At 40.9% G+C, this 16,339-nt stretch overlaps 1 protein-coding gene across 4 annotated transcripts in view; it reads left to right on the plus strand.

Annotated features, from left to right (window-relative positions):
- Positions 1-454: 454 nt before the first annotated feature.
- The window catches only part of ARFGEF3 (ARFGEF family member 3), an 81,353-nt gene continuing 65,468 nt past the window's right edge, over positions 455-16,339 (plus strand). For 3 of the 4 annotated variants that reach the window (XM_042810898.1, XM_042810904.1, XM_042810910.1), the window contains exons 1-2: positions 455-662; positions 1,730-1,781. In XM_042810898.1, the coding sequence (XP_042666832.1) occupies positions 578-662; positions 1,730-1,781 (137 nt within the window). In that variant the 5' untranslated portion in view covers positions 455-577. The remainder of the gene's footprint in view (positions 663-1,729; positions 1,782-16,339) is intronic. The other variant, XM_042810917.1, reaches the window with a different exon arrangement.

The following is a 16,339-nucleotide window of genomic DNA, read 5'->3' on the forward strand; positions in this document are numbered from 1 at the left end:
GCCTCACTCCGTGGCTCCGCGCCCTCGGCTGCCTCCCGGGGTAGGGCCGACGGCAAGACCCGCGTTTCAGCTCTGCAAAGCCGACGCGGAGCCGCAGGCAGGCTGCGGGCACACCTGCGTCCTGCGGGCAGGGGCCGCCGGTCGTCATGGCGACCGGCCGGGCTGCAGCCTCCCCGGCCCCGTTGCGCTGCCCACCCGTGGGCAGCTGCCGCTACCTCTCCCCCCGCGGTGCCGGAGGAACACCCCGCTTCACCGCTAGCAGCGAGGCCGCAGCCACCGGGCTCTGACTGCGGCGGGCGGGGCCAGGCGCGGCCCCAGCCCGGCTGCGCCACAGGAGCCTGCCCGGGGTGGGAGGAGGAGGAGGAGGGACTCCGCCGCGGCAACAACTGACGTGTCCCCGCCATGGAGCTCGGCGTGATTCATCAGCGACGGCAGGCGGGCTGCAGGGTGCCGCGCACCGTCCCCGCATAGGCACGGCCGCTTCGGGGACAGCTCCAGTGCCGCATCGCGCTGCTTTTCCGTCTCCTCTATCGCTGCCTGCACCTGTGCCCCCGCGGCGACGCGACGGGAAGGCAAGATGGAAGAAATCCTACGGAAGCTGCAGAAGGAGGCGTCGGGGAGCAAGCACAGGGCCATCAAGGAGAGCTGCACCTGGGCCATCGGTAAGGGCGGGGGGCGCTGGGGGCTCAGGTGGGCGCAGCGGAGGTGAGGGGCGGGTTCTGTGCCGCCGACGGCAGCGAGACCTCGGCAAAACTTGCTCTGCCACCGGCGGGACCGGAGCGCCTCCAGCGGCTCTAGGATCCGGGCGGCTCGGTGCTGTGGTACCGGTTCAGCCATCCGAGGAACAGCCATGTGCCCCTCCGCCCCGCTCTCGGTGTTGGCTTCGAGGGTCTTCCGAGGCAAATACAGGTGTCAGTGGCAACCAGATCCCTTCTGTGTGGGGCTGTGTTATCTCAACCGCTTCCCTCCTCCCCATTTCATAAATCACGGTAAACGGACACTCTAGGGCAGTTTTTTTCTGCTAACTTAGGTTCGGGTTTCTATTTCCAAAGCTGGATTATTATTATTATATATGTATTTTTTTCTGGATTCCGTGAGCTCTGTGATCCTTGCTGTATAATGCAATGAGTAGTTGCTAAAATGTGTTCTTTTATGTGAATATGAGGTTAGGTAAATTTCAGTGTTTGTTGGCTGTGATTTGGGGTTCTTTTGGCAGTAACTGCTTGGAGCTCTGGTCAGTGTGACCCGAAACAAGATATATCAAGATAACTGTGCACCTAGCTTTGCTTTAGGTTTTGAGAGATGGCAATCTTTATTTTTAACGGTACACTGTTACAGCAGAGTCCATACCTGTTGCTGTCTCATTACTGGCCTTTCACTTTGGTATTCTGTGTGATTCATGAATTGATGCTGTGCTTGTGCAGCAGCCATGCTGATATCCTCTGTACTGTTCCAGTTTTGTGATGCTGAAATGCTTGCATGTAAGAGGGAATTTACTGAGGAAAGGCTATTATTTCACAGAATCGGAGAATCACAGAGTTGTTGGTGCCTTCTCGTTGATACCCAGTGTGCTGTTAGGGCCATGTCAATCTATGGAGAATTGGAGCACTTGTGACAGATATTCTGTCAGCTGGAGTAGGTGTAAGCTTTGGGGATCACTGCTTCAGAGATTCTAATACTAATGTGGAACTCAGTTTATTTTATCTTACTGTTTCCTTTTGTTATACAGAAACCTTGGATTCTCCTGACGCTGCTATCAAGATACCTCCTTATCAGCTAAGGTAAGAATATGCAATGTTGACATCGGTAGAACTGTGAGCATTTGTTAAATTAAAGGAAAAATTCAACAACAACAACAACAAAAAGTGAGGTAGATAGGAAGAGGCTGAATCTGTGTTTTCATTAGTTCATATATATATGCATCTCTAAGTTAACCCTAATGAGTAATTTGTTGATACACTCTTGGCCTTCATACATGAATAAAATATAAGAAAAATTGTAATAATGGGAAGAAGTATGTATAGCTGTGTCTTTTCACTTAGAAAATAGGGCTGTCTTATGGTCTGATACAGTTTGCTTTCAGTATGGTGATGCTTCTCAATTCTCTTTGTGTCTATATTTTCTTTTAAATCTAGATCTGTTCCTCTTTATTGAAAAATAAATATTCTAGAAATATAATAGTATAGCTAGGACACTGTCTAGGAACTTAAACAGTTCCTATGCCTGCTTCCTCTAGCTTGCTGAATTATCTTGAGTAAGTCTCATCCTTTTTTCTTATCTTCACTTGGCCACACCTCACAATGGAGGTGTTTAAGATCTCCTTTTAGAAATCAATGCTGTGAAGGAAGTAAACAGGCAAAATTATTTGCTACCATAGAATGACTTGGATTGGAAGGGACCTTAAAGATCATCCAGTTCCAACCACCTCGTCATAGGCAGATTTACCACCCATTAGACAAGGCTGCCCAGGACTCCATCCAGCCTGACCCTGAACACCTCCAAGGATAAAACATCCACAGCTGTCCCTTCCAACAGAACCACTAAGAAGCATCAGATGAGAATGTTGAAAACCTTAGGGTACATACTACGTCATGTAGCTTATAATTAAGATGTGAAATGTTTCCTTATTAGGAAACATTATGAAAGCTTAAAAAGTTAGCATTAGTTCAAAGAGCCTCTCAACAGATGCATGGAAGAAGTCAGTTGAAACCTTTGGTAGTGCAGAAGTATCCTTTCTTATTCAGAAGTATTTGGCAATACATAATTGAGCTTATAAGAGAGTATGTAGAAGTGCTGCTATGAAGTTATCCTGTCCTGGATATCTTTCTGGACAGCAACCACTAATAACTGCAGACAAAGATGACCTTTTTTTTTCTCAAACCACAGTGATAATACTCTCCTGGGAGTATTTTTATTGCTTAATTTCTCTCCACTCATGTTGGTATAGCTTTGCACGAGGAAATTATGGAATTGGAGAGCTCATGTTTCTAGACCAGTCACCAAACAGGGAAGGAATAAAGGCAGTATTTTTGCTACTCTTGGATGCCTGTCAGGTGCAGTCTGTAAGTGTCCATAAGTGGCCTCCTGTCAATAAGGAATGGATATAGCACAGATCTGACACAACCAAATCCGGATACATGCACGTCCAACACAGTTAGATGAATAATTCCCAGGAGATCCATTAGATTGTTTACTGTGCAATGTGGTTGGAGAAGATTTAGCTTTTTTCCAATTTGACAGTCTTTGCCTTTTATAAAGGGTATGGTCTCTTTAAGTACTGTTTTCATTCCGTATGATTTAGCTGGCCATTAGCTCATTTTTCACTGGCCTAATGCTTCTTCACAGATATGCCTATTTTTTTCTTTCAATGTTTTTGTTGTTGTGTTTGTTTAGTTTTGCGGTAGAATCTTTGTTGCTTTTTGTTTTGTTTTTTTAATAAAGCTAGTATCTTGACGAGTGTCAATGTGGAGGCAGTGTGTGGGTTTTTTGTTGCTGTGTATCATTTTTTAAGAAATGAAAGTTACGTTAGAGAATTGGAATAACAGCTTTGGTAACAGGATCTTCAATATGGCACTGCTGCACAACCTGAGACCATCCCTGAGAAATACTAATTTCACCAGCACTCTGATCTTACTCTTCTACTCTCTGCTAACAAGTTTCTATTAGACTCCAGGTGATCATCTTGGGCTGGAGTTTCCTTTGTGATGTACCAATGAAACTATGATAAAAGCTCATTTTTGCTAGTTATTTGTTAAAGAACAGCATTGTGACAAGTTGATTCCTAACACTGTAAAAAGATAGCCTTGAAAATGAGGCAATGGCTAGGAATACAACTAAGACTGATGCATCATGGAGAGATCCTGACTGTACTCCTTAACTTTTTTTCATCTTGAACAGCAGTGGATTGCATCATCTGCTTTAACACATATCAGCCTTTGGCTGCTTATCCACTTTGAATCTTCTGTTCACCCTTTCTACTATAACACTAGTGGATGTAGCAGCAAAGAGGCTGGGATGTAGTCTGGAATATTCTGCAGTATTAGAGTTGGTGGGGAAAATGGTATGCATTTTCACTCCAAGTGGCCCTAGTCCGTAATTTGGATCTGAAATCCTTAGTTGCAACATACTGACAGTGCTAAGGGCAGATTGGAAAGTAGTTCAGGAGAAAAATATATATTTTTTGAGTTCTATTCCAAGAACAACAGATAAATGAGTATTTTGAGTACCCTCTGTGCAGAGGGAATGTTTAAGCTTGTTTAGTAGGAGATTTTTGAGTCACTAGAATACACTGAATACAAGAAAAATACATCAGAACTTCCCTCTGTTATATTTTGGCAAGTTGACAATTTAGAGTGTATCTATACTGTAGGAGAATGTGGAATAGAGATTCGTCAGCTGTCATGCCCAGTTGAGGTAGATACTGGCTCAGTTCCAGAAACAGCAAATCTAGCAAGCGCCCGAGTCAGTGTTGTTTCTCTTTCTTTACAACACAGTATTTGGCTTCTGCTGGTGTTAGTGCTTTTAAATGGAGAGGCTGTGCCGTTACTTAAATCCTTGTTTTTCTGTTGCAACTCAGCAATGATTTCTGCTCATAAGGAGGAGAGGGTATAAACTGTTACTCTTTCCATGCATCCCCCTCCCGCCCCCTTTTTTTTTTTTTTTTTTTTTTTTTTTCCTTAAGATATAAAAGGTACGTAGGGCAGGCTGTGCAATACTGTTTCCTGAAGTGCAGGTAGGTAGCTGGCTCAGCTGTAACATTTGTATCAGAGCTGTTTCCAGCACCAGCAATTTAGACAGTAGGTAATCTGCTGTGTTTGGGAGCACCTGGGATGCTTTTTCTCCAAGGAAGTTCAATGATTGGGCATTCTGTCTGGAATGTCATTCTTTAATTACTTTAATAGAGATCTATTGGGCATATTTTCAGACAGCTAAATGAGACTATTTTGCTGTTCAGCTTCCTTTGGTGTTAATTGAACTTATGAACTCAGTTGATGACCTTGAATATTAATTCTGCGAGGGGCATGATTTAAGTGATTCATTTCTTAAAGAGATGCAAATCTCCAACAAATATAGTCTTCCCCACTGAGTCCTGCCAGATCTGCCTTGAGGTAGAAATATGCATGTGTTTTTCAGCACTTCAACTTGTGATCAGAGTGTTGAACAAAATGTTAAAGATTAGAGAGAAAAGTGGGATGAAAATGAGCTCGTCAGTTCAAGACTTTGCCATTGATGCCTACTAAATTTTTGGGATGGGATAGTCATGTAACCCTACCCTGGACTGAGTAGAATAGAATGAGTACCATAGAATGGCCTGGATTGAAAAGAGCCACAATGATCATCTAGTTCCAACCCCCCTGCTATGTGCAGGGTCGCCAACCACCAGACCAGGCTGCCCAGAGCCACATCCAGCCTGACCTTGAATGCCTCCAGGGATGGCGCGTTCACAACCTCCTTTGGCAAATGGTGGTGTTTATGTCTCTGATGAACAGGTGTTGTGAAAATTAAATATGTACTAAATGCTTGAGGAGACTGGATGAATGACTTATAAATTATGAATTAGATAAAAGGAGTTGATCACGTGGATGTTAGCTTAAGAGAGAGCTTAATGCTGTCTGCCAACCAACAATTATTTGCTCCTTAGTTGACCACATTTGTTTCATTGTTTTTCAACTGACAAGTTCTGTCCTAAGGCCAACCACCTACACTGAGCTAGCCTCTTTTCTTGGCTAATTCCTGGCAAGGTTCTCCATTGCAGTTCTAGAGGCTGAAATGTGTTTGGTGAAAGGTAACTCTACAGACACGAGAAAATGAGCCTTTAAGAAGAACTAATGAAGGCAGATTAATATTCATGAAATTGAGATGGAAATTGACTTCCAACCAAAATAATGGCCAAATGCATAGTGTGCCTGTTAGCTGGTTGTAGTAGAAGCATGGCCAGAAACCTGAGTTTGATCCTGGAGGAGTGTGATTGAGTGCAGAAATGCATAGGCAAGACTCTTGATAGTATTGGTTACTGTCTGTGCCAGCTCAGACTTTTCCCTGTGGATGTTAAAGTAATGGTCGTGAGACATGATGAGTGAAGCATTTTTGCACTGTAAGTAACGTAGCTTGCATTTCTTCTTCAAAGAAATGCAGAAAAGTCTTCCAAATGCTTACTTTTCCCTTCAATGTATTGATTGCAGGAAATAATTAAATAAAATGAAGGTACAGGCTCAGGCCTTCAAGATGCCTATTTTGTATGCCTAATCAGGGAGATACAGACTGTGGCTTTCACAGGTGCTGAGTGTTTATAAGCCTGTTTCTGTTGGAAGCTGCTCTTACGTTTACTTCTGGAAAAGCTTGCATCCCTCTGGTATTTCACATCTATCTCTCAAAACTAGTGAGTGTTTCTGGGGATTAGAGCTGGAAAGATGAAAGGTTGGTGATAAACAAGTTCTCCTGTAATAAGCAGCTTATTTCCAGTTCTGTCTCTCCTGTTTGTGCCCATGTGCTCACCTTGGTGCAAGTTTTTAAGGGCTGTTGTGAAGTCTGAGAAATCAGTGCAGTGAGAAACAGAAGTCAGTCTTATTTTTAGGTAAACTCTGAATACCTACCCTACTTGTGATTTTTCTGCAGTCATGGGAATTCGGGGATGCAATCAGAGGTTCTACTCTGCCATTTATTTTTACATCTATAGTTTCACATCTGGCAAGCTGAGAAGTAACTGTGGCATATGAACTCTTAAATAAAACAGCATACCAATTCTAGCATGTATGGGCTCAACAAGTAATAAAAACAGTAATGTGCTATGATCATGACCAAACGTGAAATACCAGAGAGTATATTATATATGAAATGATGAAATACCATTTCATTTTTCTCTTACCTGCTTTATCTTGTTCATTGTTTCTCATAGTTTCTACTGGATGAGGATGGATAGGGAAGATGATTAGTTGTTATGCTTATTTTCTAAGTCTGATTTAAAAAAAAGATTTTTTTTTTTTTAAATACAGTATAGAAGGTCTTCTTTCCATCCAGCACCCCTAATTTTCTTTTTCCTAACTACAAGGAGACTTTCAACTTATCTGTGAGCTGTTGAAGATTCTTTCTTAAGAATTTTTAAGCAAACCTTAAGTGGATGGTGAATAGTGAACAGACAGAGTTACTACTTATCTAATGAGAACAATGCTTCTAAAATGTGAAGGTTTACATGTGCTTATTATGGGAATATATAAACAGAGGGGCAGATCTATCAGGAATACAAGCAGATGTCATGTCTCGCTCGACAAGTATGTCATCTATCATCTCTTGTGGCTGGTAGGGAAGTATGATACTCTGCTGATTGTTCTTTTTTGTTATCCATTGCATGCTGACCCATCTGATAAGTGGACGTTTCTGATAATGGTTTTGTGAGTTACAAAACAGATTATCTGAATTATATTTATACATAAACTTAACTGCAATTTCTGATATCCTATTAATGTTTGTAGTTCAAGAGTTGGTCCACAGCATCACTTGAGACGGTGATCTTTGAGTGCCATAGGCCAAGATAGTAATGTAGAGCATGTGTCTTTCTGTAGGAATTTGAAAACAACAAAATAAATACTTCAAGTTTGTAAAGTAGTGTATTAGCATGCTGGTTGGTAAAACATTGGAGTTCGTGATTTATTTCATTGTACATCTATCTTAAATCATGTAGAACCTTTTAGATAACTAAATTGGGAAAAAATTAATGGATACATAAATGAACAGCTTCATTAGTACTCATTTAGCTATTTTTTCCCCTTCTATATGCTAGTTTTACTTTGGTATCTTGTTAAAATCTATGAATAGCAGTACACTGAATTTCTTATTGATTTGTTTGGAAGTGTTTTATGAGTGTAGCAGTTTGGCCAGGAGAAATGAGTGGAGAGGGAGTAATGACTGTCACTGAGGTCGGTTTTTGTAGTTTTTTTTTGAGGGGGGATGGGAATAGGTTGTTTTGAACATACATCTGTATTAATCTTTATTAAAACATTGCTTCCTGTTCTTACTGCCACAACAACCTGGTATTTACTGTTCCTCGGTTTTCCTCTTGAACCTCGCTGCTAAGTACGTGGCTCATCTGCTCATCTACTTCAGAGTTGCTTCCTGGCATTCACCAAGTGTGCAGTGAGTTGCCTGGAAGGCCTGTGGACAAGAAGTTCTAGTGGCAGTGTGGATTGCTGAGCTGTATCTCCTTGTGCTGTTGGTTTACATGCTGTATCCAGAGTTTGGGGGCCTTTGTGTAACCCACGTTGTGTATATAAATGATGTATATGCTCTGATCTTGATTTAGAAAATTGCATTCCTAATGCACGTATGACCAACTGTTGAGAAAGGCAGTGCAGTGTTGTGTGATACAAGATTTTGGTCAATGTGTATGTTTATTCAGAGATCCGTAGCTTGCCCTACTTCTTGTGCAATGAGCGTGTATTTCTGTCTCAACAGAGCTTTGTATCTGTTCTGGGATCACAAAAGTGACATAACAGCATTGGGGAGGGAAGGAGTGTATAGGGTCAGTTTCCATTTTGCATATCTGTATTCTTGCTGCCAAGACATGATTCCAGGAATGCTGTAAGGCCCTTTGATCTAGCAGTCCCTGAACGCCTGTCAGCCAGAGTTATGGCTCTTGAAGGAAATGAAGTTGGTAATGTGGGAAAAAGTACATGGGTTTTGAAAGATTATTTCTGTTACTCTTAGAAATCAAGCAGTAATTTGAGGTGAAAGGGGCCTTATAAGGTCATCTAGCCCAACTCCCCTGCAGTGAACAGGGACATCTGCAGCTCTTCTTCGTGTGTGGTGATGTTGGTTGGTTGGTTTGTTTTGGCGTCTTTAAAGATACGTGCTGTTTAAAAGTTTTTACTATTTCATGAACCAGCTTTTTGCCCTTCCTGACATTCTTTGTAGCAGTGAAACTTTATATTCACCACTGCTTTGGCTCTTTGTTCCTTTTGTGGATTTTCTTAACGTCTGTTCTGGATTTGTGGCCAAAGCCTGCAGTTACTGTGGGATTTATGTAATCTATTCAGTATAGGAATAGCACCAATAAAAGATTAGAGCTGTCATAGTTTTGAGCATTTGTCCAATTTGTAACAACTAAAACATTGCCCTCAGGATGATGATGGGATAGCAGCATGTGTGTGTTAAACATCTGATTGCTTTGAGTACTTGCAAAGGAGAAGAAAGTGAGAAAATCAGGAGTCTGTTGGTAATTGCCCTAGATAAGGAAACATGGCTGGGGTTGTCCAAGAAGAGCTGTGGCACTGAAACTGTGTGAACTGTTTTTCTTGATAAGCTTTTAGAATTGCAGGCTCAGGTAGTTCGGTGAGTGCTCTGCCCTTGGGCAGGAGGTATTCTCTGAGAATGAGTATCTGACCCTCACCTCATCTTTATGCTTATTCAAATGCTAATAAATAAGATCGGCTGAAGGATACAGATTATTTTATAATGAAGACGTGTCATCAGAGTTGAGAACAGTGTCTCCCCTACCTCATGCACAAAGGGCAATTATCTTTTTTTTTTTTTTATGGAGAGTGGTGCTGTATCACAGAGATTACATGATATCTTTGGAGAGTGGAAGCACCCTGATTATTATTTCAGCCTTGTCCACTCCAATATTGTGTACAATCTGGTTGTCTCTCTTCTTCTTTCATGGAAGGTACACAGTGTACTTACATTTGTTGGTTTTGTGTTGTTTTTTTTTTTTCTTTTGTTATTGAGAATGGTATCAAGCTACTCTCTGGGAACATCGTGTTGAAATCAAAATGTTATTAGCAAGTATAGCAAGGAAGTGAATGACCTTAAAAGCACCGTGTAGCTGAGTAACAGCTCTGAACTGTTTAACTACTATAGCTGGTATGAGTTCTGTTGTCTCAGCTGAACTGGAGATCTAATTGTTTTATGTTTGCCTTTTCCATGAATAGACCTATTCTTCTGCTGGTTGGGCATATGTATTAGTCTTGGAAAATATGTAGATAATAAAAACTAACCTTTCTGATATCAATATATCTTTACTTATAATCTCATTCAGCATTTCAAACTGAATAATTGTTGAAGTTCTAAGTAATGAACTGTATGAAGTCAAGTTTGAACGTTGTCCCTCTTTTCCCCTCCATCATAGTTTTCTTTCATATACAACATGCTTCACTGCAGAGACGTGTTCACTTCATTGCAGGGAGGTTATGCTATACCTTGGTTTGTAAAGCAAAAGGAAAGTTCTCATCAGAAGGCTTCAGCTTTGTCTTTTATCCTATTGCTCTAGGATTTCTACAAATACTGTCAAAAATACTGTATCTGAGTAGAAGTGTCTGTTGCAGTCATCTGATCTGCCTTGCTACATTGTGGAGGCTTGTGAACCCCTGTACTTGTATGCTGCAAGCTCCAAACCTCTCTAGCTTGATTATTATTCTCTTTGTGAATGGGATATCCATATTTCTTCAGTAGAAAAAACGAATACCTTGAGCGTGCAAGCAAGGATTTAGAATCTTCACTAAGAGTTGCTGCTTGAAAAAATGTGTTGATTTTCCATTCCTCCTCCAGGTTTCTAGTACTTCTGTTATGAACAATGAAGTTCTTGGAGTTGTTTGTCAAGGTTCTTCAAGCAATCACAGGGAGAGAAATGTTACAGATGTTTCTACTTCTATATGCACATCTGTTCATATCGACACTGCTGGAGCTTTATACAAAATCATGTTTTGTTTTGTTTTTTTTTCTATGGGGATAATATTTGTTTCTCTTTACTGTATTTAATGATAACAGCTGGGAGTATGTCCAGAATTTTGAGAATTTATATTTACCACTTATTTTCTCATGGTGGGCCAGATTTTCTGCTTGAGTAAGTGAGGTTAATGGTGTTGCATGCTGTGATTGTTCATTTTAAGCTGTCAGGACTGAGAAGCTCTTCTCCACTGTCAGTGTTACTCTGACTAAAAAACGTCAGACTTTGGCTATGATTGTTCTGCTGCTTAGCAAACAGCTTATCAGAAAATGGCAACAGCGGTGAATCAAGTCATTATCTGTTCTTTGACGGGTTGTGAATTATTCTATGGAATGCAAATTGCATGCTGATAACTAAGGTTATCAGCCCCGAGGTTCTGAATTTTTCTTCTCCTATGTAATTTTCGGGGGGGAGATAATGCGGAGTGATGTTTTGTTTTTAATCTCCTTTTAATCCATTTTCCAAAAGCTAATATGATTACACCATTTGAATGAAAGGAAATCTGTGGTTCTGTGAAATAACTTCTATGATAGTAACAAACACTTGATTTTTAGTGCCCATGCCCCTCAGTCAATACAGCGGAGGTTAGGTGAGCTCTGGGACCAATTCAGGCCCTCACAAGAAAGAGTTAAGTGTGCCTTTTCCTATTTTCATTACAATTTTCATCATGAGATTGAATTAATGAGCCGTTATTCTCTTCTCACTGAAGGCTTTTTCCAGTACAATGAGGATAAAAAGATTTTTATGATCTCTTATTTAAAACAGGCACCTCTTTTGTTCTGGCCTTTTTGGCAGTCTGTTTTGACTGGCCTGTTGTATCATCCCTTGTGACAGACCTGCAGGGAAAGAAGTGGGTTGATGAGCCATGGCAAACTCAGACTTTTAGAAAGGTCATTTTAACCCAGCGTACTGAATGTAAAGGCTACTTATGTTCTCATGACTCATTCTGCAGTTTGTGAAGCTGACAGTGGTGGAGTGGGGCAGCTCAAGCAGAACCCACCTGTGCTTCTCCAGGTACTGGTTGTGGATTACGTACCTGTTCTTGTCACAGCCTTCCTGCTTGACCGTGGGCAGGCCTCTTGAGATTCAGTCCCACACCATGGAGGTCTAGTGGCAAAAGTCCAGATGGCCAAAGCAGGAGCAGGACTGAATCTTCATCCTTGGATCTCTCTGCTTATTCTGTTCTGCGTGTTGCAAGGTCCACTGTTAAAAATGCTGCTGTCTCTTGTGAAGGAGTATCTGTCAGTGCAAATAGTTAGTGTTTGAAGCCCTTATTTATTTATTGGGCTTCAGAGTCAGTGGGTGGCACTCTTTGTTTTCAAGGGAGGAGGCTGGCTTCATGCTATTCTAACTTATGCTTATGTGCTATACCAGATTATAATGAGAACATTTGGGTTAGGAAAGCTGCTTTGTTTCTGTGCAACTACTTTGTCTTGAAAAAATCCTTATTCCAAACCCTTCTACTGGAGTAACTCTTGCCACATCCTTTATATGTGTAATCTGAGAGATAAAGAATGATCAGAAGTGCCCCTTTGTGTTCATACCCCTCTCTGTGTTGTACCTGACTCATCTCATTCAGATTTAAGATGGTATGTGCATCTATATGTGTATATATATATATATATATATATATATATATATATATGCACGCTTGTGCTTGTCAGTAAGTAAATTTGGGCGTTCCAGTGTGAAACTAGTTTCTCCACTGTAACATAAACAGAAAACATGTATACGTTTTAAAGCTTGAAGTCCATCAATGGACACTAGTTTATTCTGAGAACTTCATGTAAATTAAGTGTCTTACATGTGTAGCACAATGCAAGCTGAATGTATCGACTTGATGCAGTACTGCAGACAGTGGAGTAAGCAATGTGATCTAATGACAAGATTGGGTTGCAATTATAAGACAGTTGCAAGGTGTAAGGGGAAACAGGCTGCAATTATAAGACAGTTGCAAGGTGTAAGGGGAAGCCTTAATCCCTTTCTTAATTGCATTCTGAGACTGAATTATGGCTTACATTATCCCTTGCACAACCTTATTGAAACCAGTTCTTAAAGGGTACGCTTTAATGAGGAGCAACTCTTTTTATTGACGTCATCATCTCTGTTCTGAGGATTGTCTTCCTTGTCCTTCCGTGTTCTCATACTAGCAAGTGATGCACTTAAAGAGCAGATCAAACTGAAGTGTGGGAGATAGTCAAGCTAATAAAACACTGTGAGATATCTCTGCAGGTTTTTTGTTGCTATAGCACGGAAATGCTGATGTTTTATAGACAGAGTGTATAACAAGAACAGGAAATGACAGTGCAGTTTGTTTTCTAGAAGAATACAATGAGAACAGAGGTAGCTGCAGCTACCTTAATTAGATTTTTTTCAATTAAACATTTTTAGCAAGGATGAGAAGTTCTGCTAATTGAATCTGTTCTAATTTCCATCCCCCTGCTTGTCATGTTTTGCTCTTCAGTTTGGGAAATATCTCAAGAAACAGCTCTTGTTGTTCTCTGCTGATTACAGTGTGTGGTGACAGATGGCAGGCAACATGCTGATGTGCAGAGTAGCTACATGTAAGCCATAGGAACTCCCACCTGTCTTCATTATAATGAAACTAAACTGGATCCAGTCCAGTGACTTAGGGCTGCCTTGACTTCCTCCTCTACTACCAGTCTCATCCACTTTAATACAAGAAGAAGTTTGTTGTGCATTAGTAATGCCCACAAATATTTAAATACTGTTGCAGTGAACTGTAGAAAGTCTAAAAGAAATATGGTATTTAGACCTGCACCTCTTCAGGACAGAGCAACTGCTAATTTTTAGCATTTCTGCAGTTGGTACTATACACTACTGAGATTTCTTTTGGTGTGTTTCTGGCTCTTTGAATACCACTTAATGCATTTAATGTTTTGGCACCTGTCAATCTACTAATTTCAAATGTGAGTTTGCCCAGAGGTTGATATTGAGGAATTTTCAAGTAGACTTGAATGTGCTTTGTGTTGGAGATGACTTCCTGGTTTAGAGACATGCCATAGCAGTACTTCTCACAATTTACCTGCATGCTACCTGTATTCCCAAGTCTGGGCAAAGCAGACAATAGATGCGTTGGTGATACTCAGTTCTGTACTGGCTGAAGGTTTGCTGTCTGAACCCTGGATCAGATGTTTTGAAGTTTCTGTGTATCACAGTGACTGAACTCTTGAGGAGATGTTTCCCACACGTGAGATAGTTTTAGCTGTTTTAGATGTGAAACTTATGGTTTTTTAAATGGTCTTTCTAGCTAAAGTGATTCAAGAATGATTCAAGAAAGGATTTTGTGAGAAAATTGGTCTTTGTGCTTACCCATTTCTCAGAGTGTTCTGAGTGAAGCAAATTGACTACCTTTTTGTTGTAAACCTCTTTTGAGATGCACAGGGAGTCTACTCAAGAGTTCTTTAGAAATCTGTGCCATTCAGGATTATCTTAAAAGCTGCTTTTGGTGTTATGCCAGATGGTCTTTTACTAGTTCCCATAACTGGGAAGAACTTACAAACACAGAAAGACTGCAGATTTGTCTCGAGATCTTTGCCAAGTACAGAAGCTTACTAGATTGCTTAACTGAGCCGTGCCTGTGACTCTAGTCTTTAATTGGTTGTTAAAGAGGGGGGAGCTGCGTTTCAAGGAGCCTACAGCAGTTCTGTGCTCCTTAAGGGTAGCCTTAGTGTCCCTTTTGGGGCAAGGTGGAGGAAAAGAAAGGAATACTAACTGGATCCACACAATAAAGTTGATTTTCAGAGTGGGTTTTCAGTCTCTGTTGTAAACAGGATCTGCTGGAGGAGTTTCAAGCTGAGTTCCCCAAAGCTGAAATAGCCAGTGTTTGGTAACCCCATCTTTATTTAATCAAAACAAAACAAAAAGGCAAGTTCAGATTGTAGACTGCCAGTTTTGTAGGGAGATTAATAGGTTTTGGGCAGACAATGGTAAGGTATGATTTTTAGGTAGCTTTGGCAATTGTCTGAAATTGCAGCAATTACTGCTCTAACCTGGAACTTCTTAGTTAGTTATGACGGGAGAACTTACAAAAGAAGCAGATTATACACTGTGGCATAGTGTGTTTTAATTTATCAGAATTTGTTCCTTAAGAATTGTAAGGGAGTTGATCAATTTTAATTTTATATACTTTTTGACAGATAACTCAACATTTGGTCAACTGAAACTAAGTGAATTCAGGTCAAAGGCAGCTCACAGGAAAGAAGAGTAAATGAAGGAGAACACTTCATTTTGGTGTTCAGATCAGAGACCAAACATTCTGACTCTGTTTTGAGAATACCAGGGTGGGTGAATTTGAATACATTGAGATTTTAAAACAGAAGCATGCTCCAGATGGTCAGGACTGTTTAGTTTGCATTTAGGCAAGAAAACAGGCAACTAGATATCTTCTTTTCCTTCTTGCCTACTATACACTTGTCTCTAAGAGTGGAAAATTCATGCAGGTGATTCCAAAGGGGGTCTTTGTGGTATGATGCTGACATTTGAAGAGCTAAGACTCTCAAGGGCTGGCACAGGATGGTTTGCCATATGCAAACCTTGTTATACAAGTGCAAAACTAGACTCTGTGGGTACAGATAAGTGCCTTTATGATATGTGACCTAATGAAGTGTTGCAGACCTTCAGGGAGACTGCAGTCAGACATGGGCTAAGTATCTCTTATTGGGAATGTATTTCCTGCCAGTGAGCAAGATTAGCTTGAAAGGGCTTATGGTTGCTAAGTGTTCTCCAGATGCTGCAAATCCTCTCTGATGTAGAACAAGGAATAAAGAGAGAAGTCGCAGCAATCACAGCTCCAGGCAATATTGGTTTGCTCTCCAAACAAGAAAAATCCAGTGTCTGAGTACTGAGTCAAAAGCATCTAAACTACTGCCTGGGTCACTGGTTTATTTTAACATGCAAAAGTTTGTGTTATTCTATAATCAGGGTACAGCTTAATCATAGTTCTCATACATGCTATTTCACGTGTAGGCATTTCATCAATCACCAAGGTTGGAAAAGACCTCTAAGATCATCCAGTCCAACCATCCACTTATCACCAATATCTCTCACTAAACCATGTTCCTCAGTACAACATCTAAGTATTTCTTGAGCACCTCCAGGGATGGTGACACCACCACCTCCCTTGGCAGCCCATTCCAGTGTCTGACCACAGTCTTGGAGAAGTAGTATTTCCTAATGTCCAACCTGAATCCCCCATTATTTATTTTTTTTCCTCCATTTGCTTGTGTCTACACTGGTTATGGTTGTGGGCTGCTAATATGGCAGGACACGCTGTACTGTGAAGGAGGCCTTAGACCAAAGCTTCACAAATAAGAAGTTGGGTCTGAAACAACTTTTCTGGCAGTCTAAATATGAAATAGAAGTCAAGTGACTGAAGTATTTATGCTTATAATGCTGAGATGAAGAGTCAGTAGTGATCTGTGAATCTTCTTTTTGTGCTTTGCACATTCATTTATGCACACAGAAGGCTAACAATTGAGAAGTATTTTGTGGAATATCACTTTAAAAAGTCATTCTTACAAGTACATGAGGACATATGCTAGCTTTCTTTAGAGGGGAAAAGTGCCTCATGGAGTTGTTGTGAAGCTCTCCTTGTATGCA

Source organism: Centrocercus urophasianus, unplaced genomic scaffold, assembly GCF_019232065.1.
Source record: "Centrocercus urophasianus isolate 14NV4802_14NV808 unplaced genomic scaffold, USGS_Curo_1.0 seq_10, whole genome shotgun sequence".
In the NCBI taxonomy this organism is placed as follows: domain Eukaryota; kingdom Metazoa; phylum Chordata; class Aves; order Galliformes; family Phasianidae; genus Centrocercus; species Centrocercus urophasianus.